General features: G+C 36.4%; 2 protein-coding genes across 6 annotated transcripts; both read right to left on the reverse strand.

Moving 5' to 3' along the window:
• Positions 1-2,828: 2,828 nt before the first annotated feature.
• Positions 2,829-4,262, reverse strand: Slimp (Seryl-tRNA synthetase-like insect mitochondrial protein). The gene has a single exon (XM_089088267.1). The coding sequence runs from the start codon at positions 4,260-4,262 to the stop codon at positions 2,847-2,849; it is 1,416 nt and encodes a 471-aa protein (XP_088944393.1). The 3' UTR covers positions 2,829-2,846.
• Positions 4,263-4,354: 92 nt separating this feature from the next.
• LOC148953054 (zinc finger protein 593 homolog) lies at positions 4,355-24,633 on the reverse strand. 5 transcript variants are annotated; one of them, XM_089088269.1, is made up of 4 exons: positions 24,592-24,633; positions 8,988-9,078; positions 6,790-6,890; positions 4,355-4,592 (listed from the first exon to the last, which is right to left on the reverse strand). In XM_089088269.1, exons 2-4 carry the CDS (start codon positions 9,075-9,077, stop codon positions 4,355-4,357), a joined length of 429 nt encoding a protein of 142 aa, XP_088944395.1. In that variant the 5' UTR covers position 9,078; positions 24,592-24,633. The 5 variants fall into 5 exon arrangements, with proteins under 5 accessions (XP_088944395.1, XP_088944397.1, XP_088944394.1 ...); XM_089088271.1 differs by having other exon boundaries at positions 24,588-24,600; XM_089088268.1 differs by lacking the exon at positions 24,592-24,633 and adding an exon at positions 24,534-24,590.
• Between the last annotated feature and the right edge of the window lie 1,872 nt (positions 24,634-26,505).

Raw genomic sequence — 26,505 nt, forward strand, 5'->3', positions numbered from 1 at the left:
TTCGCCAAACCACGATTTGATAAGCCTCTAAGTCGTAAAGAGAGAAGGGCTAATTATGCAAGAACACGAACACGAACCGTCAATTTGGGGGCACATATAAGACTTTTGGAACACAGTTGTTTGGTAGGTTTAAAACCGATTCGTATATTGGGACATAAATAAGACTTATTTCTTGTAAAAAAAAAAAAAAAAAAAAAAAAAAATCAAATTCTGTTTTCTAGAAAGATAGTAATCATAAGAAGAGCAGATCTTTATAAAGTTACTAACAATAAAACTAAAAAAGACCTACGATTTGTTTTGTCGTGTTTCGTAGGGATTCAAGGTTTCGCAAAGAGCATAGCCAAATTATTCTCTGAAGCATAGGCTTAAAAAAAAGGTGGCTGGGAAGAGGTGATTGTTAATACATACATCAAATTATTACAGAGAGTCTCTAACTTTGTAGCTCTGAGATGGTTCCATTGTAACTGAACCACCGTACAACTGAACCACCGTGCAATTGAACCCTCGTGCAACTGAGCCCTTGTGCTTCTGAACCCTCATACAACTGAACCCCCTTTAACTGAACCCTCGTGCAACTCAACCCCATTTAACTAAACACCCGTGCAACTGAACCACCATGCAACTGGACCACTGTGCATTTGAACCAACGCGCAACTGAACCACCTTGCAACTGAACCCTGATGCAACTCAACCACCGTACTTACATTGGGTAAAACACAAGTTAGAATCTTTACATGTTCAAACTTGTTGGAATTGTTCGCTTTTTTAAGTCTTTATATAAATTACTGTCAAGAGGATTTATAAAAATGCTCTGTTTTGTTGTCACAAAAACAAAGAAAATCGGACGTCAAAAACTCTTAAATCCAGATTTATTTTTCTTTCTTATGTCTTTTAATTGGGGTTCCCTTCACCCTGTCAATTTCTGCGGGTCTAAGCGTTTTCCCCCCTCCCCCGCGGAAAATTTCCCCTCCTCCACCCACGGAAACCTCATCACCAGGAAAATACCCCCATCGCGGAAATTATGGTTTTCAAAATTAAAAAATCTTCTTTGAGTCGTGTTATTTTTTAGTTTAATTGAGAAGTTCCAAGGGAAGTCAAAAGAGGAATTTATGTGTAAATCATGCCCCCCCCCTCCACGCAAATACTGTCCTCTCATGGAAGATCCTCCAGAAAACCCCCACACAAAAAATTTCCGTATGTTTCCCAATGACAAATACTATATGTAAGCAAGACGACAGGAGGATGGAGGAAGAAATTTTTTGATAATCCCAGGCATTTCTAGTCTTTTTTATAAGCTGATAATGATTGGAGACTTACCAACCGCAAGAGGTATTTTTTTGGGGGGGGGGGGAGATTTTCCACGGGTAGGTATTTTCTAGGAGGGGGGTATTTTCCGTGAGGTGTTATTTTCCGCGGGGTATATTCCTTAAGGGATATTTTATGTGTGGGGGGGGGGGGGTAAACGGCGGCTCTCACCGTCTACATACTGTAATTTTTTTTATCACCTTGCTTGTTTTGTTGTTTTCATTTTGTGGTATTTTCTACGCTCGTGGTTGTCTATCGTTTGGTTTGAAAAAGGTTAATTACCTAATTCGGTGCAGTAGTTCAGTTGCATGGTGGTTCAGTTGCACGGTGGTTCAGTTACACGGGGGTTTAGTTACATGGGGGTTCAGTTAAATGGGGTTGAGTTGCACGGGCGTTTAGTTACACGGGGGTTCAGTTGCACAAGGGTTCAGTTACACGCACACCCTCTGAGTCTGTAACTCAAAGAAAACTTGTTTATTTGAATAAACTGATACACCAAAGGTGTAAAACTAGCAGTCCCGGGTGGCACAGATGGTGGAACATTAGACTCCTAATCTCGGAGTCATGGGTTCGAGCATGGTGAAAAATAAAATATTGAGAATATATTTCTTTATATATTAAGAATATATTTTAACTGTGCAGATGAATAAAGAATTTGACTGAAAGGGAAAATGGATCTTACTTCGTAGATACATATTTCCCAAGTTATTGTTTTGTTTAGTCTTCCGTTGCACTTCCTGGCCAAAGGGCTATGATATGTAAATCAGCACCGCTGGTTTGGACTATGAAGTCTAGCGCCGTTTCTTTACCTTTACACTGTTTAGTTTCAGGGCTGGGGGATCGTTTTGAAACTTTCAAGGACAGCCTTTTTTTGGGGGGTGGGGGGCAGAGATGACTTCGAATTTTGCGTTTGGAGGGAGAAGGCAAAATAATTTTTCTCCAATCCTCATAAACTAGTATGCAGTTTTATACTCCTCGCCCCGTGTTGTTCGACAAGCTTTGATGCTAGTATAATAATAATCTACCACAGAGACCACCATTTAACTTTTTTAAAGGTGGCCAAAATTTTCCTGGAGAAAGAATAAAACTGTAGAAAAATGAATATTTATGCAACTTAGAGAAGCATTTCTTTATCTATTGACGTTTGGTGATTTTTTTGGCCATCTTCTTTAAATCACATCACATATTTATTGAAACTGAGATCTTGAAAACCGGAGTTTCTCCAGAAACACGTCGACTATTCTGGTCAAATCACAGGAAGGATTTATGTAAAAAGTGAACACGGCAAAACACATGCAAATATTTGAAATTAAAGTCTCATGATGATAATCATTTTTCAGTTACGCTATTCTAAGTAGCTTAAAGATAGCATATGGGAAACACCTTACCTAGAATTCTAAATAATGCCCTAATAGCTACATCCTTCTCTTCTTCTTTGATTAACTTGCACTTTTTTATATTACTAGCTAAACCTTTTTTTTCAAGTAACATAACCTAAATCAGATTAGACTAAGACGAGAGAAGAGCCAAGAAACGTTTTATTAAACAAGTGAAGGTCTACCATTATCGTTCCAACAATGGACAAATGCATTAAAATCTATGCAAGTGCTAAATACAAAATTAACAAATTGATCTTCCCCTCTAGGATGAAAATACACATTCAAACGTCTACTAATAAAATCACCTATATTTGAAACACTGGCAAATTCAATATATTTCTTTTTGGATTGAGAATACATTTCAAAACTGATTTTTGCCTTCTCATACCGCTTCAGACTGGAAAGGGGTGCTTTAGAAACGCGAAAATGAAGCGGTAAAACAGAATAAAAATTAATTAATTTATCCACCATAAAATCGACTTCCCCAGATGATTGTTCATAATTGACCAAACTTAAAGACTGGACACACGTCCTCTGAGATGATTCGAAGATATTAGCTCCGTTTGAGGCACTATAACACCTTCCCAATGTAGAGAATCGCAAAGGCGTTTCATTGCGCAAAGTTGTTCGTGCAACTAGCGTACACATAGCTGGGAGTGACGCTCCGCCAACAACCCTAAAAGGATCACTACTATCCTGCTCATTCATAGTAAACACTTCACTATAATCGATACCGCAGCCTTCAACTACAGCTGACTTAACAAAATCAGGAGGTGAGATTAATCTACAATTTTGGTTTTGTAAGTATTGAAGTAGCTTGTTACAAAACTTCAGCTCTAAAAATGCGTTTTCTTTTGTCATAAAGTGAAATGAATCAGGAGAATTTAAAGCAAGAACTATGTTTTCATCTCCAGAAATTGAATAACCTGAAGGTTCACCAAAATTAAGACTTTTAAAAGGTTCGTCGCAATAATCATTTGGTAAGGATAACAGTTTCATCATTGTAGGAACTTCAATTTCTTCCAATATCTTTTGAATTCTTTTTGCTTCATTCCTCAGTTTAATTCCGGTTTCTTTCACAGTGTCAAACTCTTTCTGAAGATCACATCCTCTCTTCTTATTTAATTGGTTTCCAATCTTTGAATTTTCTTTTCTTTTAGATTCAATTTTCGCTTTTTCAGCAATAATATCCTCGTATTTCTTCCAAAGCTCGAGCAGTTCCCTAGCATTGAAACGAAATCCCCTCTCATTCAAGTTATACTGCAACCGTTCAAAATCCAACAACTGCATTTTATCAATGCAAGGCTTAACCAAGGAATCGACTTGTCGCCCTAAAGCACCAGGAATTATCAAATAGGACTCAGGTCTAACTGCTGTAGCGGTACAACATGATCGACTAAAATAACATTCAGATAGAGTAGAAAGCTGGCCTGATTTAACACGATACACCTGTATTTGATTAATTTTCTTGAACTTGCAAAAAGGTTGAGTACTCATGAAGCATGACTCATTAGACAAGCCACTGAGCCCGAAGGAGGAGCTAAGTTTCCGAACAAATATTCTTGAACTGAAACGCATTCTTATTAAAAATATAAATATATCAATCTAATAAGTTGAAGAAGTATACGAATACTTGAACCAAACGTTGCACTCAGCTCAAAACAACTGGTTTACATAGAATTCAGAAGCTCGTTCACTTCTTCCATTTTTTCTTCTGTTTTATTCTCTAATGCTTTAGGGAATATGGTTTCAATCACTCTTTTCTTAGGGGGGATATAATTTCCTTGTCCAGCAGCTCTAAGGCTCTCCTCAATAGAATATGGTTCAAGCTCAAGTGCTTTTAACCGCCTTTTATGAACTTTGGATCGAAAATGTTCTTTAATTGCCTGGTCGTCAATGAAGTATCGTCTGGAAGAAAAGAAATGAACAAGAAGTTTAGAAATGGGACACAGATGTCAGTGCTCCAAAAGGAAAAAGCGTTACAGTTTACAAGAGCAAGCATGGATAAAAGAAAGGATACGGCCCATCCTACTCCTAAAGTCTGAATATTTATGACTTCCCGAATAATCGTATTTAATTTCAATATAATTCGCCTGATTTTCATTTTTTTTAAAATCTACTCCCCCTCCCTCGAACCATATCACAAAAATAATAAAAATAAAACAAATAAAAATAAACTTTTATTCTTTTTACTGATAGACAGTTTAGGATGCCATCTGATCCGAAAAACGCTTGAAATATCTGATATGAAAAATTGGGTTAGGGTAATCTGGCTGTAATTGGATCTATATCAATCTACTGTTTGAACGCTCAAGCTTTGTAAATACATTATGATAGGTCGCTCTACCCTATTTGGCTGCATGCGTATATTACAAGAATTAGCACATAAATGGACAATGCTAAGCCTTGCGCTTTCCAATACAAATTCGGGAAAACAGCTCATTTGAGAGCTTTCGAAGGACCTTATGGGCATTTCAACCAAGTTGACTCAAAAAACTAGTTCCATAATTTAGCTTATCCTAAATAGAAAGTTTTTCAGGAAACGGAACACCAACCCTTCCAAATTCCAATAGAAAAATTAATTAAAAAAATTGCGCCATCATTTGATGACCAATTGATTTATTTTAGAATATGTGCGGGAAGTTTTAGGCATTTTAATTCAAAAAGGCTAATTCAACCTTAAGAAACCACGAAATTATCTTAATTATTTTGATTTCCGGGCAATTACTTTCAAAAATCAGGTACAGGCTACACAAATTACCTTCGATACGACGTAACTTGCATTCTTACCCTCTGGTAGCCATAGTCAAATCCAATTAGGATATGTAACTAGGTTTGACAGAGTGCAGAGGACAAAGCCACCTAATGCAAAGCCTTCTTCCTTGATGAATGGGAAAATATACCCTAGGGGAAAATATAACCAAGAATCTGACATGTTTTTACGCAGTGTTGACCTAAGGGACCTTTTGCTACAAAGAATTGTGAGCAGTAGTAGTAGTCTGACATATATTGTAAATTGCTTCTGGTTAGGTAACAAGCTATTCTTGTTTTTCATTTCGAACTCTTCTATTTTTCTGAAATAAATGAAACTCGTAAGGCTATTTATCGTATTAAAGATTATCGATTTTTTAAAACACAACCATGGTCGATACGAGTATTCGTCTCTTTTCCCCATTTTTTTTAACAGATCAGTACTAAACACTGTGAGAAGTTTTTTTTTCCCAACGTCATAGAAGGGTAATATAAATAACGGGAGAGAAAGAAAGAACGAGTAGACATAGAGAAAAAGGAAAGAGGGAGAGTAAGTGAGAAAAATAGACCGTTTGAAAACAAAAATTTATATAATGGAAAAAATTAATTTAACTATACTACAAAACTACAATTTAAAATGGAAAACATTCTTCCTTTCAATAGCTAAAAACATTTACTGCTGTCATCACACATGACACTTTTAGCGAAATTTAGGTAACACATTTTCTGCGTGCAGTTTTTCCAGCTGCGTGGAATGCTGCAAAATCCTGCCAAATAGATAGAATTTTATCCTTTTTGCCGACATAATTATGCAAATGTAGGTGAACTGCACCCAAGGTCTACCATGGAAAGGCAGAGGGAAATCATATTTTGACAGTAGTTATTAAAAGGACATGATGTTTTTGAAGCCTTATTGTTGCCTTAAGATTAGCTTCAATTTTGGTTCTTTGACATGTTTTAAAAACAGAGCATTTAGTCCTACTTACCAATTCCCCATGCAAAGGAAGTCCAATTAATTTGTGAGGATAGGACAAAAGGGCAATAATAACAATTCTTCCCATTCTGCCATTTACCTCTTCGGCTGTTAATCTCCTTAATAAAAGGGGAAAGATAAACAGTTATAACTGAAAACCCATTAAGGAGCTGGTCAATTAATCCTTGACCTTTACAAGTGAGCAATCATCAAACATGAATTAATATTCTAATATTTATTTTACCATATACAAAATAACATATTTTCTAATTTATATTTCCATGCTTGGAAAGAAATCCGAAACATTTTTTTAAAATACACAAATACCTACACAGTATTGAAGGTTCCCTAAACGAAAAACAGAAGAAAAAAAGAACGTACGCGCAGTGGACACAGTAAAATTGACCACCTCCTGCCTTTTCGAGGTCAACTGGCTGATTTAAAAAATTGTCGACAACTTCTGCCTTCAGATCTGCATCAATCTATAAACAACAGGAATTGCAGGAAAATATATAAAAATTATCAAGGCATACACAAAATATCAAAGATTCTAACTTACTATACAGAATATCAATGGCAACAAAGATCAGTCATGACAGGATGATAGAGCACCTCAACACCTCATTAATTTAGAAGATGGACAGGATAATTTTAGGAAAATGCAGGAAATTATATAGAAAAGAATGAGCTATCTTTTACAATTTGGAAGAGAAAGAAGATTTATCTTCCAAAGAGAAATTAGAGGGAGCACTAAAATGATAAGCAAATTATAAGGCCTCTGGTGCTGATAACATGGTAAATGAGTTCTTGGAACATGGTGGCTGTGAAGTCAGAGTCATGGGCGCCCATAAGCTGAATTCCAGGGGGGGGGGGGCAAAAGTGGGCTAATTGCTAATTTTAATGCTATTTAATAGAAAACTCATAACAAAATTATAAAAATAAGGCAGCCTCATTAAGCCCGGGGGGGGGCCAGAGCCCCCCCCCCCCTGCCCCCCCATATGGGCGCCCATGGTCACAGTTAAATTACTGAATAAAATTTTTGAAAAAGGGATGTACCTGGTGATTTTACTGAACCTTTAATAAAGCTCCTCTATATGATAGATGAGAAGACTGAATGTAGTAATTGCAGTAGCATTAGTCTGATTACTGTAGGAAGTAAATTACTTAGCATGATGACACTTATTAGGCAAGGAGATGTTATAGATAAAAATTTAAGAGAAGAACAGTGTGCTTTCAGGAAGGGGAGAGAGTGCATCAGCTAAATTTTATTCTTACATTAATAATAGTCAAATACCTGAATCATCAGACCCCTTTAGTCTTCAGTTTATAGCTTATGAACCGCCATTTGATATAGCTGACAGAAAAGCTTCAGTGAAGGCCCTATCCTTGTGCGATATACTAGATATGTACATTAAAGTAAGTAGTGCTACATACGAGAGTAATATTGCTGCAAGTAAGGTAGGAATTGCGGTTAGTATTCTGCCTGGAGTCAGAGGTTAAGCAGAATTGCGTTTTATCCCCGTTTTTATGTATTATTTTGATGAATTTTGTCCTAGGAAACACAGCAAAGGTTATGAGAGAAAATGGTCTGAAATAGAAGAGTAGAGCTATCCTAAATCCGGATTTTGCAGATGATTTGAGCGTCGTAGATCAAAATGCTAGCAATGCCAATATTTTTTTTAGAGGTTTTGAGAGTTCAGGATTCAAAAATAGGTTTGAAAATTAATGTTAAGAGATTTTACCGACTGGCTGGTCATTTTTGCCAACTGTTTTTTGCAATTAATAATTAGCATAATGTCCGTTTCGAATACAATACGTAAAATCACTGCACGAGTCAGTAAAAACACTGCATATACCAACGGAGATTTAGATTTCGGTACATATCATGTCACTATTTGAATGCTGATTAACTAACCAAATAGAAAGTTGTGGCGCCATCTGTAAAATCACGGCAGGAGTCGGTAAAACAACTGTGTTTACCGATCAAGTTCAAAATTTCTGTAGATGACATGTCAGAATTGTCGTGGTCTTTATTGAACCAAACAAAGAATTTTAGCGGCGTCGGAAAAGTCGTGGCGCTCGCACCACGTTTTACTTTTTTTTACCGAGTGACCAAGAACATTCGGGGGGGGGGACGTCCCCCCCCAAACATGACGGCCCTACTTACACCTATGGCTCAAAATGGACTCCAAAGTTAAATTTGTTAATAAAAACCGTAATTACTTGAAGCTCACCAATCTTTATGCTCTCTTTTCTTATAATATGCCCAAGTTTTTTAAATGTGTATTATAATGTAACTAAATAATGTTTTAAACATTATCCTAACTATTGTAGTTTAAAGAGAGAAGAAGCGAAAAAAGATCTAGCAATACATATATTCAAAATATGAAACTTAACCTGAATATCACTAATCTCAAGTTAGGCTACAGTTTTCTTAAGATCTAAGTGATCAGGATTCTATTCAATTACAAACTGAAGAAACCTTAAAATAATTCTGAATTTCAATTCTCACTATTTCTATGCTGTAAAGCCTGTGGGTTACCGCCTCTTGATTTAATAAATCAATAAACAAAACAAACCTCATCCAAATCTTTAGTTTTCCTTTTAAGCCTGTACTTCTTTTGAATGCCAGTTTCTCCACGGTGGTATTTCTTCCTTTTATATGTCATCCTGGAAAGAAAATGAATTTATAAGTAAATGTTATGCATACAGCTAAAATATATTCATTAGATACATAAGGTTAAAAATGATAAGAAACTATGCCTTTGGATTGCCTACAAATATTTAACTGTCTGGTATCAGTTGTTTATTTATTTTAATGAATTAGGAGAAGAGTAATGTTAGAAATAGAATGTTTTCTAGTTCAAGTTGTGCTAATCACATTTGTTTTCCATATAACCAGCCTTTAGTAACAGCTATAGCCATAATAAAAACAGCCAGGTAAAATTTATAACTGAAAAGCCTTTAGCTTTGTTGAGCAAATCAAATATCAAAATTCTATAACTGCAACTTCCTGTTGTCTGCAAACTAAATTGAATGGCGAAAACAGTCCTCTCCACTTCTGGGGGAGGTATGCATTGTCAGTGTCAGCGCCTTTCTAAATTCCTTTACTCTCAAGACTGTACCCAGAGGGGAGTTTTGGGGGGGGTTGACCCCCCCCCCTCCCAGAAATGTTTGTTTGACTCGTAAAAACGTAACAAAAATGGATATAAACAAATTGTGTGTGCATTTTATACGTTTTTTTGTATACCCCCCCCCCCGAAATTTTTTTTGAGTAACACCCCCTCCAAAAAAATCCTGGGTATGGCCTTGTTTACTCCTACCTGGTTTTATAAAAAGCATTTTATGGGGGTTCCTCTGCAAATTACCTCAAATTTGATAATTTAAACCAACAATATGTTATTTTGTTTTGGAATCATTGAAAAAAAGCTTGAATTGTGCAAAACTTTTTATTTATTTATAAAAATACTGAAGTCAATAAATGTATCTAAAGCTATGGCCATTTTTTCCCCTTTTCTAATGCACCTTTAGATCTACCTATCTATCTATCTAAAAAAAAAAAAAAAAAAAAAAAAAAAAAAAAAAAATATTCATTCCATCCTTTTCTTTCTGCTTGTCCTTTGTCTACATTTCCATCTTGCATCACTATATTAAATTGTCTGGATTCAACAATAGGTGGCCTGAGCAGTGCACAGGGTAGCAAAGAGCACCAAAGACATGGCCCTCTTTAAATGCTTATGTGTATTTAAGACTCTTATTTTTTGTTTTATTGCACTTTCTTTATCTCAAACTGTAAAAGCAGAAAAATTACAAGCAGCCTTTAAGTAAGAAAATATCTGATATGCCCTCAAAAATGAGCAGGAAAGAGCCTCATCCTGGTCAAATTGCGGTTTTTATTTATTAGTGAGCTCATACAGTCGACTCTTGAAAATTTGAAACTTAAGGGACCAGAGGAAAAGTTCAAAATAACAGGAGTCAAATAATCAAGAAGGAACAAGGAAGAATTTGAAGTAAACAAGTGCTCTATTGAAAATAAATAACACATATATGTATATAAATAAATAAAACTCTTATTAATCACATAAAAATTAACTTATTAATCACAAAAATAAAATAAACTTATTAATCACATATGTATGTTGAAAACCATCCAGGCTAAAAAATGATTTTGCAAAGTAATTGGTGATTTTTTTTTTTATGAAGCAACTTCCATCTTACATTATCTAATTCATTTTCAATGGTGATAAGAGTTGTAAAGAAACTATCCCTTGTTTCTGTTCTGAGAGATAGGAAAGTAAGGTGTTGATGTATAATGTTGCCTTGCTTAATGTGACTCGAGTAAGTGTTTCTCCTTTTTTATCTTCCTCCTCATTTTGAAAAGCCAACAATTTAGCATCAGTTAAAGCACCATGGACAGCAATTTCATTGTCCATGTGAACAAAGTCTCAAAGGTAAACTCCTCACAGTTGGGTAGAAGTAATCACTCTGTGTCTAAGGTATGAATCGTGTTAAATCTCGTGACTCTGATAACCATGTAGGGTTTTCTGTTTCCCTAGCAAACCCACTTTTTTTAAGCAGTTATGTAGGGTAGTACAACTAATTATAGAGGTCAAAACTGTTATTTTTACATTCTTACTTTTATCAATGCTATCCAGCAGAATTTATATGTTTTTACAGAATATTGTAAAAAAAGGAAACAGTCAAAAATGGGGTTTTTAAGGCCAAACGAGATTACTGAATAAACAAACAAAGTGAATATTTCGAGAGGAAAACCGCCTCTCTTCTTCAGCGCGAAACAAAATAATTTGTCCTAGGTAATTGGATAGATGAGTAAGGTTTAAGCCTCGTTCAAGTGCACATTTATCTCAATTACTGGAGTAGGATGACAGTCCTTTTCTTCTTCTTCTTCTCTCTCTCTCTTTTTTTTTAGCCAAGTAATTACCTCTAAAACATTATTGACTTTCCGCGTTTGTTTTGTTGGTTTTTTCTTTGACACTTTCCTTGAATATATTGTTTATTCAGTATTCTCGTTTGGCCTTAAAACTTCCATTTTCGATTGTTTCCTTTTTTTTACATTATGGCAAGCCAATAAGGTTTAAGCAATTTTCTTTACAGAATATTGCCAAGCAAGATGCCCTTGTTACAAATTCAAATTATCAAGGCATTCCTTTTTCAATTTATCAAGTGACTGTATTTCCAAGAAATAAAGAAGAAACTGATTTTTATTCACAACAATTTGACCTCTGCTTATCCTTTTTTAGAACTTCATGACCTAGCTTCCAGAATATAGCCTGTATTCAAAGCCAAACTGTTATTTGCAAAGTTAGGACCTATTTCCATTTACCCTTTTAAGCCTTGCAGGAGGACAAAGAAACGAGGTACAAGCTTCTTAACCCCTCTCCTATTAGAGTCACCATAGATTCATTTCTGAAGATTTTATTCACAAAACATACAATTTTCTTTAGCCTTCATCCATGAGTCAGGCCATGAAAACAATGAATAGAAAACTTTGACAACATCAATATAGCCTAGTTATCATGTACTTAGCCAGATAGAGTGATGTACTGAGTCCTTGCAAATGGGTTGGCAGGAATCATGGCCCCAAAACGTTCAACAAGAATGGCTAAGACCTAAGTAAGTAGAACCTTCTGAGGAGCAAAAATTTACTGTCCTGTATTTTTGTCACAAGTAATTCTGACATAAAGATCAGGAGCCTAGTAATTGTAGGCAGCATAAAACACTGTTTATGTAAAGAGTAATATGGATTCTATACACGTTTTTCCCAGGACACTTTGTGTGGAAGGAGTGGTTGCAGAAGTGTCAGATGCGACTCATTCAATTGCAAACTTTAAGCTCTAGCATTATTTTTAACATTTGAAAGTGATTGGAGGCAATCAGGCCTGCTCCCATGTACATTGTTATAATGAAAAAGGAGGATATTTTTGATTCTAGGTCACCAAAGTTCAGACCACAACCCAGAAATAGAGCAGACTTGCAATGATGAGAAATGGATTCTAGAACAGAAATTTAATGTCAAAGCTGTGTAGTAACTAGTCAACTGATTTTAATTTGATTACAACATTTATACCTTTGTGGATATTGTAGACTCAAAAGTTGCAAGAGAAGGTAACATCTTCCTGTTAAAAAGGCATCAGTATGGCCTTTTTATCAAAGAAAAGTTTTGGTATCCCTTATGGGATTTTGACTAGTTGGAAAAGAGCAATGGGCATTGATACTGCTTAGTCTGAACTCAGTTTGATTGGTGGTGGAAATACAATTAATTTATTAGAACAGGGTGATGTCCAAAAAGATGTGAAGTGGGATGCTAAAGATTGCTAACATTGTTGAAATGATTTGTTTAATTTTTGAACTTCTCTGCTAAAACTACTGTGCTGCAACTTTTCAATGTCTTATAAAACTATCATAGGCAGCGCAATAGCACTGCCAAAGTAAAGAATGATGTTGGCACAATGTATAATAATTGTTTTCTTTTTCCAGACCAGGGCACTTCGTATCAAAGGAGTTGTCATAAAAACTTCGAAAAGGGCTCATTCGATTGGAAATTGGAATGGCTCCCCTTTTTAATAGTCAAAAGTGTTTGGAATGCAACTAACACACCTTCCACACCCACCATTTCCCCAAACACATCCAATCAAAATTTTGAGATAGCCATTTTGTTCAACATAGTTGATTTCCAGATAGAAATTATGTTTTTGAGGAGGATACTCCCCCCACAGACCCCAGGGCAAGGGTTGTAAGTAATACCCTTGGGGCATATAAGGTTTTTATAGAAACTTTTGTCATAGAAACTTCAAAAAGGGCTCATTCGATTGGAAATTCAAAGGGCTAGTGCCCTTTTTAATAGTCAAAAGTAATTGGAAGGGAACTAACACCCCTTCCGCGCCTACCATATCCACAAACACATACACTAAAAATTTTGAGATAGCCATTTTGTGTAACGTAGTTGAAAGTTCTGGAAACTAGGTCTTTGAGGATGACAACCGCCCCCCCCCCTATCCCACAACCCTCAGGGAAAGAGCTGTAAGTTATCCCCTGGGGCATATAAGGTTTTTTATAGAAAGCATTGCTGTAGAAACTTAAAAAGGGGCTCATTTGATTGGCAATTGAAACGGCTAGTGCCCCTTTTAATAGTCAAAAGTGAGTGGAAGGCAACTAACACCCCTTCCATACCCACCATTTCCCCAAACACATCCAATCAAAATTTTGAGATAACCATTTTGTTCAACGCAGTTGAAAGTTCTGGAAATAACATCTTTGAGCAGGACCCCCCCCCCCCACCACACAGTCTTCAGGGCAAGGGTTATAAGTTATGTCCTGTGGGCATATAAGGTTTTTATTGAAAGCTTGTAGAAACTTGAAAAAGAGCTCATTTGATTGGAAATTCAAAGGGCTAGTGCCCTTTTTAATAGTCGAAAATGATTGGAGGGTGACTAACCCCCCTGTAACGCCCACTATTTCCCCAAACACATAATATCGAAATTTTTAGATAAATTTTAGTAAGTTATGCCCTAGGGCAGGTTTTTATAGGAAGTGTTTTCATAGAAACTTCAAAAAGGGCTCATTTGATTAGAAATTCGAAGGGCTAGTGCCCTTTCTAATAGTCAGAAATGATTGGAGGGGAACTAACTTTCCTCTCACACCCACCATTTTCCCAAACACATCCAATCAAAATTTTGAGATAGACATTTTGTTCAACATAGTTGAAAGTTCCAGGAATTATGTCTTTGAGGATGAAACTCCCCCTACAGCCATCAGGGCAAGGTTTGTAAGTTATGCCCTGGGGGCAGATAAGGTTTTTATAGAAAGCGTTGTCGTAAATACTTCAAAAAGGGCTCACTTGATTGGAAATTGAAAGGGCTAGTGCCCTTTTTAATAGTTAAAAGTAATTAGAGGGCAACTAACCCCCCTCTCACGCCCACCATTCCCCCAAACACATGTAATCAAAATTTTGAGATATTCATTTTGTTCAACATAGTTTAAAGGTCCAGAAATTATGTTTCTGAGGATGAAACTCTGGAAATTGAGGATGAATCTTTGAGGATGAAAGTTCTGGAAATTAGGTCTTTTAGGATAATAGCCCTCTCAGAGCCCTCAGGGCAAGGGTTGTAAGTTATACCTTGGAGGCATATAAGGTTTTTTTCATAGAAAGTGTTGTTGTAGAAACTTCAAAAAAGGCTCATTTGATTGCAAATCAAAAGGGCTAGTGCCCTTTTTAATAGTCGAAAGTGATTGGAGAACAACTAGCCTCCCTCTCACGCCCACCATTTTTCCAAACACATCCAATTAAAATTAGTTAAAATTTCTGGAAATTAGGACTTTTAGGATGATAACCCCCTCAGAGACCTCAGGGCAAGGGTTGTAAGATATGCCCTGGGGGCATATAAGTTTTTTTTTTATAGAAATCATTGCTGTATAAACTTCAAAAGGGGATCATTTGACTGGCAATTGAAACGGGTAGTTCCCTTTTTAAAAGTCAAAAGTGATTGGAAGGCAATTAACACCCCTTCCAATGCCCACCATTTCCCCAAACACATCTGACCAACATTTTGAGATAGCCATTTTGTTCAACGCAGTTGAAAGTTCTGGAAATTACATCTTCATCAGGGCAACTACATCTTTCAGGGCAAGGGTTATAAGTTATGCCCTGGAGGCATATAAGGTTTTTATTGAAAGCTTTGCTGTAGAAACTTGAAAAAGGGCTCATTTGATTGGAAATTCAAAGGGCTAGTGCCCGTTTTAATAATCAAAAATGATTGGTGGGCAGCTAACCCCCCTAACGCCCACCATTCCCCCAAACACATAATATCAAAATTCTTAGATAAATTTTAGTAAGTTATGCCCTGGGGGCATATAAGCTTTTATAGGAAGTGTTTTCATAGAAACTTCGAAAAGGGCTCATTCGATTAGAAATTCGAAGGGCTAGTGCCCTTTCTAATAGTCAGAAATGATTGGAGGGGAACTAACTTCCCTCTCACACCCACCATTTTCCCAAACACATCCAATCAAAATTTTGAGATAGACATTTTGTTCAACGTAGTTGAAAGTTCCTGAAATTATGTCTTTGAGGATGAAACTCCCCCTACAGCCCTCAGGACAAAGCTTGTAAGTTATGCCCGGAGAGCAGATAAGGTTTTTATAGAAAGCGTTGTCGTAAATACTTCAAAAAGGGCTCACTCGGTTGGAAATTGAAAGGGCTATTACCCTTTTTAATATTTAAAAATAATTGGAGGGCAACTACCCCCTTCTCACACCCACCATTTTTCCAAACACATCCAATCAAAATTTTGAGATGGACATATTGTTGAACGTAGTTGAAAGGTCCGGAAATTATGTCTTTGAGGATAAAACTTCCCCTACAGCCCTCAGGGCAAGGTTTGTAAGTTATGCCCTGAGGGCATATAAGGTTTTTATAGAAAGCAATTGTCGTAAAACTTCAAAAAGGGCTCACTTGATCAGAAATTGAAAGGCCTAGTGCCCTTTTTAATATCTAGAAGTAATTGGAGGGCAACTAACCCCCTCTCATGCCCACCATTCCCCCAAACACATGCAATCAAAATTTTGAGATATTCATTTTGTTCAACATAGTTGAAAGTTCTGGAAATTAGGTCTTTTAGAATAATAGCCCTCTCAGAGCCCCCAGGGCAAGGGTTGTAAGTTATACCCTGGGGGCATATAAGGTTTTTTATAGAAAGTGTTGTTGCAGAAACTTCAAAAAAGGCCCATTTGATTGCAAATCAGAAGGACTAGTGCCCTTTTTAATAGTCGAAAGTGATTGGAGAGCAACTAACCACCCTCTCACGCCCACCATTTCTCCAAACACATCAAATTAAAATTAGTTAAAATTTCTGGAAATTAGATCTTTTAGGATGATAGCCCCCTCAGAGACCTCAGGGCAAGGGTTGTAAGTTATGCCCTGGGAGCATATAAGGTTCTTATAGAAACTTCTAAAAGGGCTCCTTCAATTGGAAATTTAAAGGGCTAGTGCCCTTTTTAATAGTTGAAAGTGATTGGAGGACAACTAACCCCCCCCCCCCTCTCATGCCTACCATTTTCCGAAACACATCCAATTAATATTTGGAGATAGCCATTTTGTTCAACATAGATGAAAGTTCTGAAAATTAGGATTTCAAGGATGACCTCCCCACAGCCTTCAAGTCAATGGTTGTAAGGTATGCCCTGGGGCATATAAGTTTTTTTTTTTATATAAAACGTTGTTGTAGAAACGTCAAAAATGGCTCATTCAATTGAAAATTGAAAGGACTAGTGCCCTTTTTAATAGGCTAGTTTAAACTGATTGGAGGGCAACTCACCCCCCTCTCATGCCCACCATTTCCCCAAACACATCCAATCAAAATTTTGAGAGAGCCATTATTTCAATGTAGCTGAAATTTCTGGATATTATGTCTTTGAGGATGATACCCCCCCCACACCCCTCAGGCCAAGGGTTGTAAGTTATGCCCTGGGGGATACAAGGTTTTTAAAGAGAGCATTGACAGAGAAACTTCAAAGCATTGAAGGCCTAGTGCCCTTTTTAATAGTCAAAAGTGATCGGAGGAAAACTCACACCCCTCCGTGCCCACCATTTCCCCAAAAACATCCAATAAAAATTTTGAGATAGCCATTTTGTTCAGCGCAGTTGATTTCCAGAGAGAAAATGTCTTTTTGTGGAGGACACTCCCCCGCAGCCCTCAGGGCAAAGGTTTTAAGTTATGCCCTGGGGACATATAAGTTTTTTTTATAGAAGGTGTTGTCGTAGAAACTTCAAAAAGGCTCATTCAATTGGAAATTCAAAGGGCTAGTACCCTTTTTAATAGTCGAAAGTGATTGGAGGGCAACTAGCCCCCCCACCCCCGTCATTCCCCCAAACACATCCAATCAAAATTTTGATATAGCCATTTTGTTCAGCATAAATGATTTCCAGATAGAAAATATCTTTTTGAGGAGGACACTCCCCCACAACCCTCAGGGCAAGGGTTTTAAGTTATGCCCTGGGGGCATTAAGGTTTTTATAGAAGGCGTTGTTGAAGAAACTTCAAAAAAGGCTCATTTGATTGGAAATTGAAAGGGCTAGTGCCCGTTTTAATAGTCAAAAGTGATAGGGGGGCAAATAGCCCCCCCGCCCATCATTCCCCCAAACACAAACAATCACAATTTTGAGACAGCCATTTTGTCCAGCATAGTTGATTTCCAGATAGAAAATATGTTTTTGAGGAGGACACTTCCCTACAACCCTTGGGGCAAGAGTTTTAAGTTATGCCCTGGGGGTATATAAGGTTTTTTATAGAAGGTGTTGTTGTAGAAATTTCAAGAAAGGCTTAATCAATTGGAAATTCAAAGGGCTAGTACCCTTTTCTAATAGTCAAAAAGTGATTGGAGGGCAACTAGCCCTCCCCCCCCCCCGCCCCTCAGTCCCCCAAACACATCCAATCAAAATTTTTAGATAGCCATTTTTTTCAGCATACTTGATTTCCAGACAAAAAATATGTTTTCAAGGAGGAGACTCCCACAACCCTCAGGGCAAGGGTTTTAAGTTATACACTGGGCCATATAAGGTTTTAATAGAAGGCATTGTTGTAGAAACTTCAAAACAGGCTCAGTCGATTGGAAATTCGAAGGGCTAGTACCATTTTGAATTGTTGAAATTTTTGGGAAGGCAACGACCCCCCCCCCCCCACGCCCATCATTCTCCCTAAAACATCCACTCAAAATTTTTATAGAGCCCTTTTGTTAAGCGTAATTGATTTTCGGATAGAAAATATCTTTTTGAGGAGGATACTCCCCAACAGCCCTCTGAGAAAGAGTTTTAAGCTATGCCCTGAGGGCATATGAGGGTTATATAGAAGGCGTTGTCGTAGAAACTTCAAAACAGGCTCATTCAATTGGAAAGTCAAAGCGCTAGTACCCTTTTTAATAGTCAAAAGTGATTGGGAGGCAACTAGCCCCCTCCCCCATGCCCATCATTCCTCCAAACACATTCAATCAAAATTTTGAGATAGCCATTTTGTTCAGAATAGTTGGTTTCCAGATAGAAAATTTGTTTTTGAAGAGGACACTCCCCCACAACCCTCAGGGGAAGGGTTTTAAGTTATGCCCTGGGGGCATATAAGGTTTTTATAGAAGGCAATGTCATAGAAACTTCAAAACAGGCTCATTCAATTGGAAATTCAAAGGGCTAGTACCCTTTTTAATAGTTAAAAATGATTTGAGTGCAACTACCCCCCCGCTCATGTCCTTCATTCCCCCAAACACATCTTTTGAGATAGCCATTTTGTTCAGCATTGTTGATTTCCAGATAGAAAATACGTTTTTGAGGAGGACACTCCCCCACATCCCTCAGGGCAAGGGTTTTAAGTTATGCCCTGGGGGTATATAAGGTTTTTAAAGAAGGTGTTGTAGAACCTTCAATAAACTTCATAGAAACTTTGTAGAAACTTCAATAAAAGCTCATTTGACTGGAAATTCAAAGAGCTAGTGCCCTTTTTAATAGTCAAAAGTGATTGGTGGGCAACTAGCCCCCCCCCCCCCACACCCATCATCCCCCAAACACATCCAATAAAAATTTTGAGATAGCCGTTTTGTTCAGCGTAGTTAATTTCCAGATGGAAAATATATTTTTAAGGGGGACACTCACCCACAACCCTCAGGGCAAGGATTATAAGTTATGCCCTGGGGGCATATAAGGTTTTTATTGAAATCTTTTTCGTAGAAACTTGAAAAAGGGCTCATTCGATTTGAAATTCAAAGAACTAGTACCCTTTTTAATAGGCAAAAGTGATTTGAGGGCAACTAACCCCCCCTCTCACCCACCTTTTCCCAAAACACATCCAATCAAAATTCTTAGATAGCCATTTTATTCAACATAGTTAAAAGTTTTGGAAATTAGGTCTTTAAGGATGACAACACCTCCCCCCACAGCCCTCAGGGCAAGGTTTGTTAGTTATGCCCTTGGGGCATATAAAGTTTTTATTGAAAGTGTGTCATAGAAACTTCAAAAGGGCTCATTCAATTGGAAATTGAAAGGGCTACTGCCTTTTTAATAGTTTAAAGTGATTGGATAGCAACTAATGCCCCTCTCATGCCCACCATTTTCCAAAACACATCCAATCAAAATTTTGAGATATCCGTTTTGTTCAACGTAGTTGTACGTTCTGGAAATTAGGTCTTTTAGGATGATAACCCCCTCAGAGCCCTCAGTGCAAGGTTTGTAAGTTATGCCCTTGGGGCATATAAAGTTTATATACAAAGTTATTGTATATGATTTATAGAATAGATTTTAGTCTTCCTCAAATCCAATTTTTATATGTTTAAAAAATAAATGTTGACTTAAGATTAAATCAAAATGCACTGTGACAATGCTAATTCCCAATAAGGCATCTCAGCAGTATCCCAAGAATGACTTAGGGTATTTTGTTCAAACATTTGGGGCTACTTCTGCTCTTAAAATTTAAGCAAATCCAAATAGTGTAAGTGTATCCAAGCTATCAAAGAAAGTAAACAGATTTTTTTGCAAATGGTATCAAGTTTTCCATTACAGGTCAACTAGAGGAGTTATGAAACTAAATTAAACAGTACTATTTGTGTCTAGATTTTTAAAAGGGTGTATGCTGTTAAAAATTGCTGAAATTTTTTTTCCAGCATACAAATAGCAGGCCAAACTATAAAGTCTTAAAAAACGAAAAGATTTAAAGTATTATTTTCTTTTTCTCTGAAAAAACTATGTCAATATAAAACAAACGGAAATTAATTAAAAAAACTTTTTCCACAAAATAAGTTTTCCAAAGAAAAGTAAAGAACTCCATTAAAAAAAAAATGAGCAAAGCTAAAATCAAATAGTTTACCAAGCATGAAAATACCACAAATCATTATTGATAAATAAATGAAACCCAAAACAAACAGAAATTACAATAATTAACCAAGTCAAATTCAAAACGAGCAGAAATTAACATAAGTTGGGTGCAAAACCCCTTTGCTTTCCCAAGGCCAGAAGAAAATTTGCACTTTACTGTAAAAATACAAATGAATGTGCATTGTCAGTTTAATATACATATACCGAAATTTAGTAATCAAAATGTTAATATTATTTGATTTATTAAAGTTATAAAAGTAAAAACATTTATATTTTTTCAGTAAAGTGCAAATTTTGTTCTGGCCTTGGGAATGCATAGGGGTTTTGCACCCAACTTATGTTAATTTCTGCTTGTTTTGAGTTTGACTCAGTTAATTATTGTAATTTCTATTTGTTTTGGGTTTCATTTATTTATCATTGCTGATTTGTGGTAGTTTCACGCTTGGTAGATTATTTGATTTTAGTTTTGCTAATTTTTTGTTTATATTTTGTTGAAAAAGTTTTTTTTAATTAATCTTGATTAAAAAGCAGCTTTTCTACACATAGATTCCTAATTATGAATATCATATACACAGGGTTAGATAGTTGGGATTGGCTAATAGTTCAGACCAGTCTAACAGTTATGATTGGCTCATTACAATCTTGAAAAACTTTGGTGTTCTAATATTTGAATTTAGACAACAGTCACCCTTACAGCATAGTCTATTTAAATAAAGCTATTCTGTTTCAAAATACCTGTCTTGTATTCAATCTGTCCAAGATTGATTCTCTATTGTTTTAACTTTAGGATCCTGTGTCCAAGGTTGGTAAGCATTTTCCAAAATTAGATTCAAACTTTAAATGTATGTCCAAGATTAGGTTCCACTGTTGTCTATCAGTATATTTGAAATTGTGAGTGTTCTATATGGTTAAAATATTCAAGCTAATCATATACTTTTTACAATGATCAAAATGTTGTAGTGGTAATTAGTTGTCTAATTACTGTGACCTTACCCTAGTAAATATTTAGTGGTTGACTAGGCCTACTCCTGAAGGAAACATGTGACTAAAATAAAAGTTGTGCCACTAGACTCCCTGTTGTAAGCTCCACAACATTGAAGGTCCTGGATATAGGCTAGCCCGAATAATATATTAATCTGTTAATTGAATCTTGTGGTAAGCCATTGGATCTTTGTTAAAACAGGTTTCTGTAGTCTCAACTTGATGAAATATTGTTTCATCTGTTATAAACTACAAAATTAGATATAAATAGACCTATAGACCAAGGCTAACTGGAATGATTTTAGAAGTGGATAATAATGGAAGCAACCATGACAATCTGATTAATAGAAATGTGCTGTCCATTATAGAGTAAAAATTTACTTCATAAGCAAAGGGGAAGGGGTTCATTGCCAGAAAAGCAACCATGATATGGAAAGAGCAAAGGCTATAACAAGAAATCTAATAGGAGGCCAACTTGTGGGTTTGACTTATTTCTGACCATTTTATTGTCTGGTTTTTATGTTTTTCAAATGTATAGTTTTAATCTTTTAACTGAAACATTTTATTGATATTTACATCCCTATCTATATAGGTGGCAGCCAATTAGACCCAATAAATTACTACTCTATTAACATTACATGTCTTGTTGAGACAATTTTGAAAGGAATAGTAAATAATGCCACTGTCAGACACTCTACCTCTGATAATCTTATTATGCAGAGTAAGGATGGATTTAGATCAGTATGATCCATTGATACAAATCTGATATATATCTATGATTTTGTCATCAAGCTCCTATATAAAGGAATCCCAATAGATCTCATCTTCCTAGATTTTCCCAAAGCATGTCATTGTTGACTACAGGCAAAATTACTTGTAATTGGGGTAAGCCATGAGGTTGTTGAGTGGGTGATGGCATTCCTGAAAGATAGAAGATAGAGCACGAAGGTGCATGGAGAAAACAGTCAGGCATTTCACTCATATAGTACTGAAGAGGAAAGTAGAGTCTCACAGGGGACAATCCTTGCTCCAACATTATTAATCATCTATACCAACAATGCCCCCACAAGCTGTCAAAAATAAAATGAACCTGTATGCCAATGATTTAAAAATCATCAGCCCTACAAAAAACAGCCAAAGAGCAAGCCTTATTACAAGCTGACCAAGACAAAATCTCAGATTGGGCAAACTCTGGAGGTTAGAATTTAACATTAAAAAATGCAGGACAATTCATTCTGGCAGAAAGATTGCAAGGGGTCATTATCACATGTCTGGAATAGATGGTGTTGGGCAGATGATTGATTCCTCCCATGCTGAAAGAGACCTGGTTATACTTGTGGATGAACAATAAAAGTTGTCTCCAAGGCACTCCAGACCCTGGGAATTGTAAAAAGAGCATTCCACAGTAGGTCACAAAAGCTGATATCACAACTATATAAAGGATTTGTTTGACCAAAACTAGAATTTGGTAGTTGTACAGCAACTGCATTAAATATAGGCAACAAGAAAAAACAAAAGGCAAACAACTAAATCACAAGAGGGTTGTAAAAGCCTGAACTACCCCTCCTACCTGGAGAAATTACATATTCCTACCCTCTCCTTTCAGTGGAAGCATGGGGATATCAGCATGGTGTACAAAATGCTGCACACTCAGTGCTTGCAATAAAAATGCTTGAATGTGACCAGTCAACAAGAACTAGAGGAAACACCATGAAGGTGTACTGCAAGCAAGCCAAAACCAGACTACAGAACAACTTCTTCTTGAATAGAGTTGTGAGGATTTGGAACTCTGTCAGCAAACAAGCAGTCTCAGCCTGTATTGTGGAGAGCTTCAAGGGAGCTGAGGACAAAGATTGGTCATCCAAGCCATGGCTTTGAGAATGGAATGCAACCCAAATGTTGGCTCAACATCTTTACTAACCAGCATCTACAGGATAATAGGCTACCTTATTTGCTGGACAATGTTATTAAAGGCAAAGAAAAATAGGTTGGGCACAATTGTAGCTCTTAAGAAAAAAAAACATGTTAGATAATTATTACTTCAAAATATGCAAAAAAATTGTGAGCCAGTTCTACTACACTTTACCCCTCCCCCCTAATGTGCAAATATACAGCCCCAAATATTTAGCCTAATTCCCATGTATGTTGCCATCTATCATACTTTTTTTCAGTAAATTTTTGGCAGTTCATATTATTGACTTACAAATAAAGTGACCATACTGCTTAATGCCTTTTTTAATGCTCTTTAAGAGTATAATAATCCTTTTTGTCAGAAATGAATTTTATCACCACCCCTATATATAGGCCTACCAATTCAAGATAAATATTTGTACATTAGGGGGGGGGGCGGGGGGAAAAGTTTAAACTTACTTCTCATTTGCATCATAAATGAACTTTACCACCACCCTACTAATGTGCAAATATATACCCTGAACTGGTATATACAAGGGTGGGGGTACGATTCATTTCTGACAAAAATGATTGTTATATTTGGAAAGAGCATAAAAAAGGCATCAAGTAGGCTAGTATGTTTAATTTTTCATAAGTCAATAATAAGAACTGCCAAAATTAAACTCCTTTTTTTTTACTTAATACCCATAAATTAGGTCAATGCTGACAAAATCAAGAAACTGCTGAATCAGTTGATGTTTTTAAATGAAGGCTAGATGCTGAGCGGTCCTCTAGAGTGTAAATTCAATTGGGATGCTATTGAAGATGGAGCCGCACCTAGTCACCAGTGATTCTTGCATACAACTAGTCATCATTCTAGAGCTCTACAAGGAGAAATCCTTAGATTGCTCTTAGCTGCAATTTAAGGTAACAAAAAACACATGGGAAATACAGGTGATAATTTGTGCTATTACCATACTTGTACATTAACTTTACTATAGTACAGAAGAAACATTGCCTGAACACTACTTGGAAAAGAAGCATTAGGGACATTTTTTAGCTCTAAGATCTTGCATCTTTCTTCAAAGATCATTGTTTTTTAGGAGGGTGTTCAGATGCTTAACTCTGTCCAAGTTTCCTGCTCAGAATGGTTGAAAGTCCAAGGTATTTTTCAGAAATAGGAAATTCACAATCATAATTGTCACCTAAGTAGATTTCAGTTCTGCTTTCAGCAGAACCAAACCAAACCGATTTTCAGCTTTCAACCATTCTGAGCAGGAAACCTGGACAGAGTCTGAGACAGAATCCAGCTTCTGTTAACATAAGGCATAAAATATACTTGGTATTTCTTTCTAATAGCGTCAAACTAGGCTATGTTAATTATTAACTCTAAGAAATGAATTGTCGTATTCTACACTTATAGCCTAGATTCAAAATTTACCAACGTGAAACGTGCTCTGTATTCTTTTCTTCAACATGCCGTAAGCTGTGTTGCGCAGTTGGGCTCTCTCCCGCCAATTGGGCTATAAGATTTTCACCTTCGCAGGACAAGAGACCTTAGTCGATTTTCCCCCTGAATTGCAACACTGCGCGAAAATCGGCCACATTGTTGGAAGGTTTGCTGTGCAAACATGGAACTTATCATGGAATTTCCTGAAATTCAGAAGGCACTGGTGAGTTAATTTTGTTGATAATATTGTTAATAGCAAGGCTGTACATCACCTGCATTCTGGATTGATTTTTCCTGAGCTTGGGTAGTAGGTTTAGCCTGTACTAGGCTATATCTTTGCCCAGCCAATCATGGACTCCAACTTGAAAATTACAAACTTTAGGTGCCAAAAAAGGCAAAGAAGTTAACAAAAGTGACACAGAAAGATCCGCCATAGTCTCTACAATAATTTGAGCATGTTTATGACCTAAGAACCTAGGTTGACTTTCCTGTTTTTAAGTAAAATTTGACTCTTAGAAATTAACATTGTGAATCAGTACCAAGAATACTGAGGCTAGATTCTGCTACAAAGGTATTGATAATTGGATGGTTTTGGGGTCAGTGCCCTTCTAGAAATTCCTCTCTGTCCAGCCAGGTTAATATTTTGTGTTCCAACTGCACAGGCATCATGTGGTAACATTTTGGTAAATTTTTCCATTCATGGAATATTGAGATAGCTAAGTAATAGACCTACATCTCCATTTAGAATTTCATGCTGAATCCAGATATAATAATCATTAACTAATAGTTTGCCGCAAAGAATAAAATTTTATAAATTTAGTTCAAGGATATTGTCAGTTTGTTTTCTTGCTTATTTGCCAGCAGATAAAATAATTGGATGGTCTGAAATGGTATTTTCTGGTGCAAAGTGCTGGAAAATTTTCAAACTTCCTATTAAAATGTGTATTTTTTTTCATTTGCATCTCAGATTTCTTGTTGCCTCCAATCACCCTCCATATTTTATGGAGGGTGATTGGTGAGTTAATTTTGTTGATAACCTTGGTGATAGCAAGGCTGTACATCACCTGCATTCTGGATTGATTTTTCCTGAGCTTGGGGAGTAGGTTTAGCCTGTACTAGCTTATATCTTTGCCCAGCCAATCATGGACTCCAACTTGAAAATTACAAACATTTATTTAGGTGCCAAAAAAGGCAAAGAATTTAACAAAAGTGACACAGAAAGATCCACCCTAGTCTACAATAATTTTAACATGTTTATGACCTAAGAACCTGGGTTGACTTTCCAGTTTTTAAGGAAAATTTGACCCTTAGAAATTAACATTGATGGTTTTGATGATGATTTGATGGTTTTGGGGTCTGTGCCCTTCTAGAAATTCCTCTCTGTCCAGCCAGGTTAATATTTTGTGTTCCAACTACACAGGCATCATGTGGTAACATTTTGGTAAATTTTTCAATTCATGGAATATTGAGATAGCTAAGAAATAGACCTACATCTCCATTTAGAATTTAATGCTGAATCGAAATATAATAATCATTAACTAATAGTTTGCCGCAAAGGATTAAATTTTATAAATTTAGTTCAAGGATATTGTCAGTTTGTTTCCTTGCTTATTTGCCAGCAGATAAAATAATTGGATGGTCTGAAATGGTATTTTCTGGTGCAAAGTGCTGGAAAATTTTCAAACTTCCTACTAAAACGTGTTTTCTTTTTCATTTGCATCTCAGATTTCTTTGTAGGACAGCACATAATTTTAAAATAAATATTATGCCCCCCTCCTTGGTGATGCCCCTGACTATGTCCCTGGGCCTTGCTATTACCATTAACTAGATTTTGAATATATGAATACAAAAAAATGATTTACTTATAGAATATAAGCTATTCAGAATTGATTTTGAAACTGAATTCAAA

The sequence above is a fragment of the Artemia sp. Qi Xiang Cuo genome, chromosome 4, assembly GCF_049724085.1.
Source record: "Artemia sp. Qi Xiang Cuo chromosome 4, ASM4972408v1, whole genome shotgun sequence".
Taxonomy (NCBI): domain Eukaryota; kingdom Metazoa; phylum Arthropoda; class Branchiopoda; order Anostraca; family Artemiidae; genus Artemia; species Artemia sp. Qi Xiang Cuo.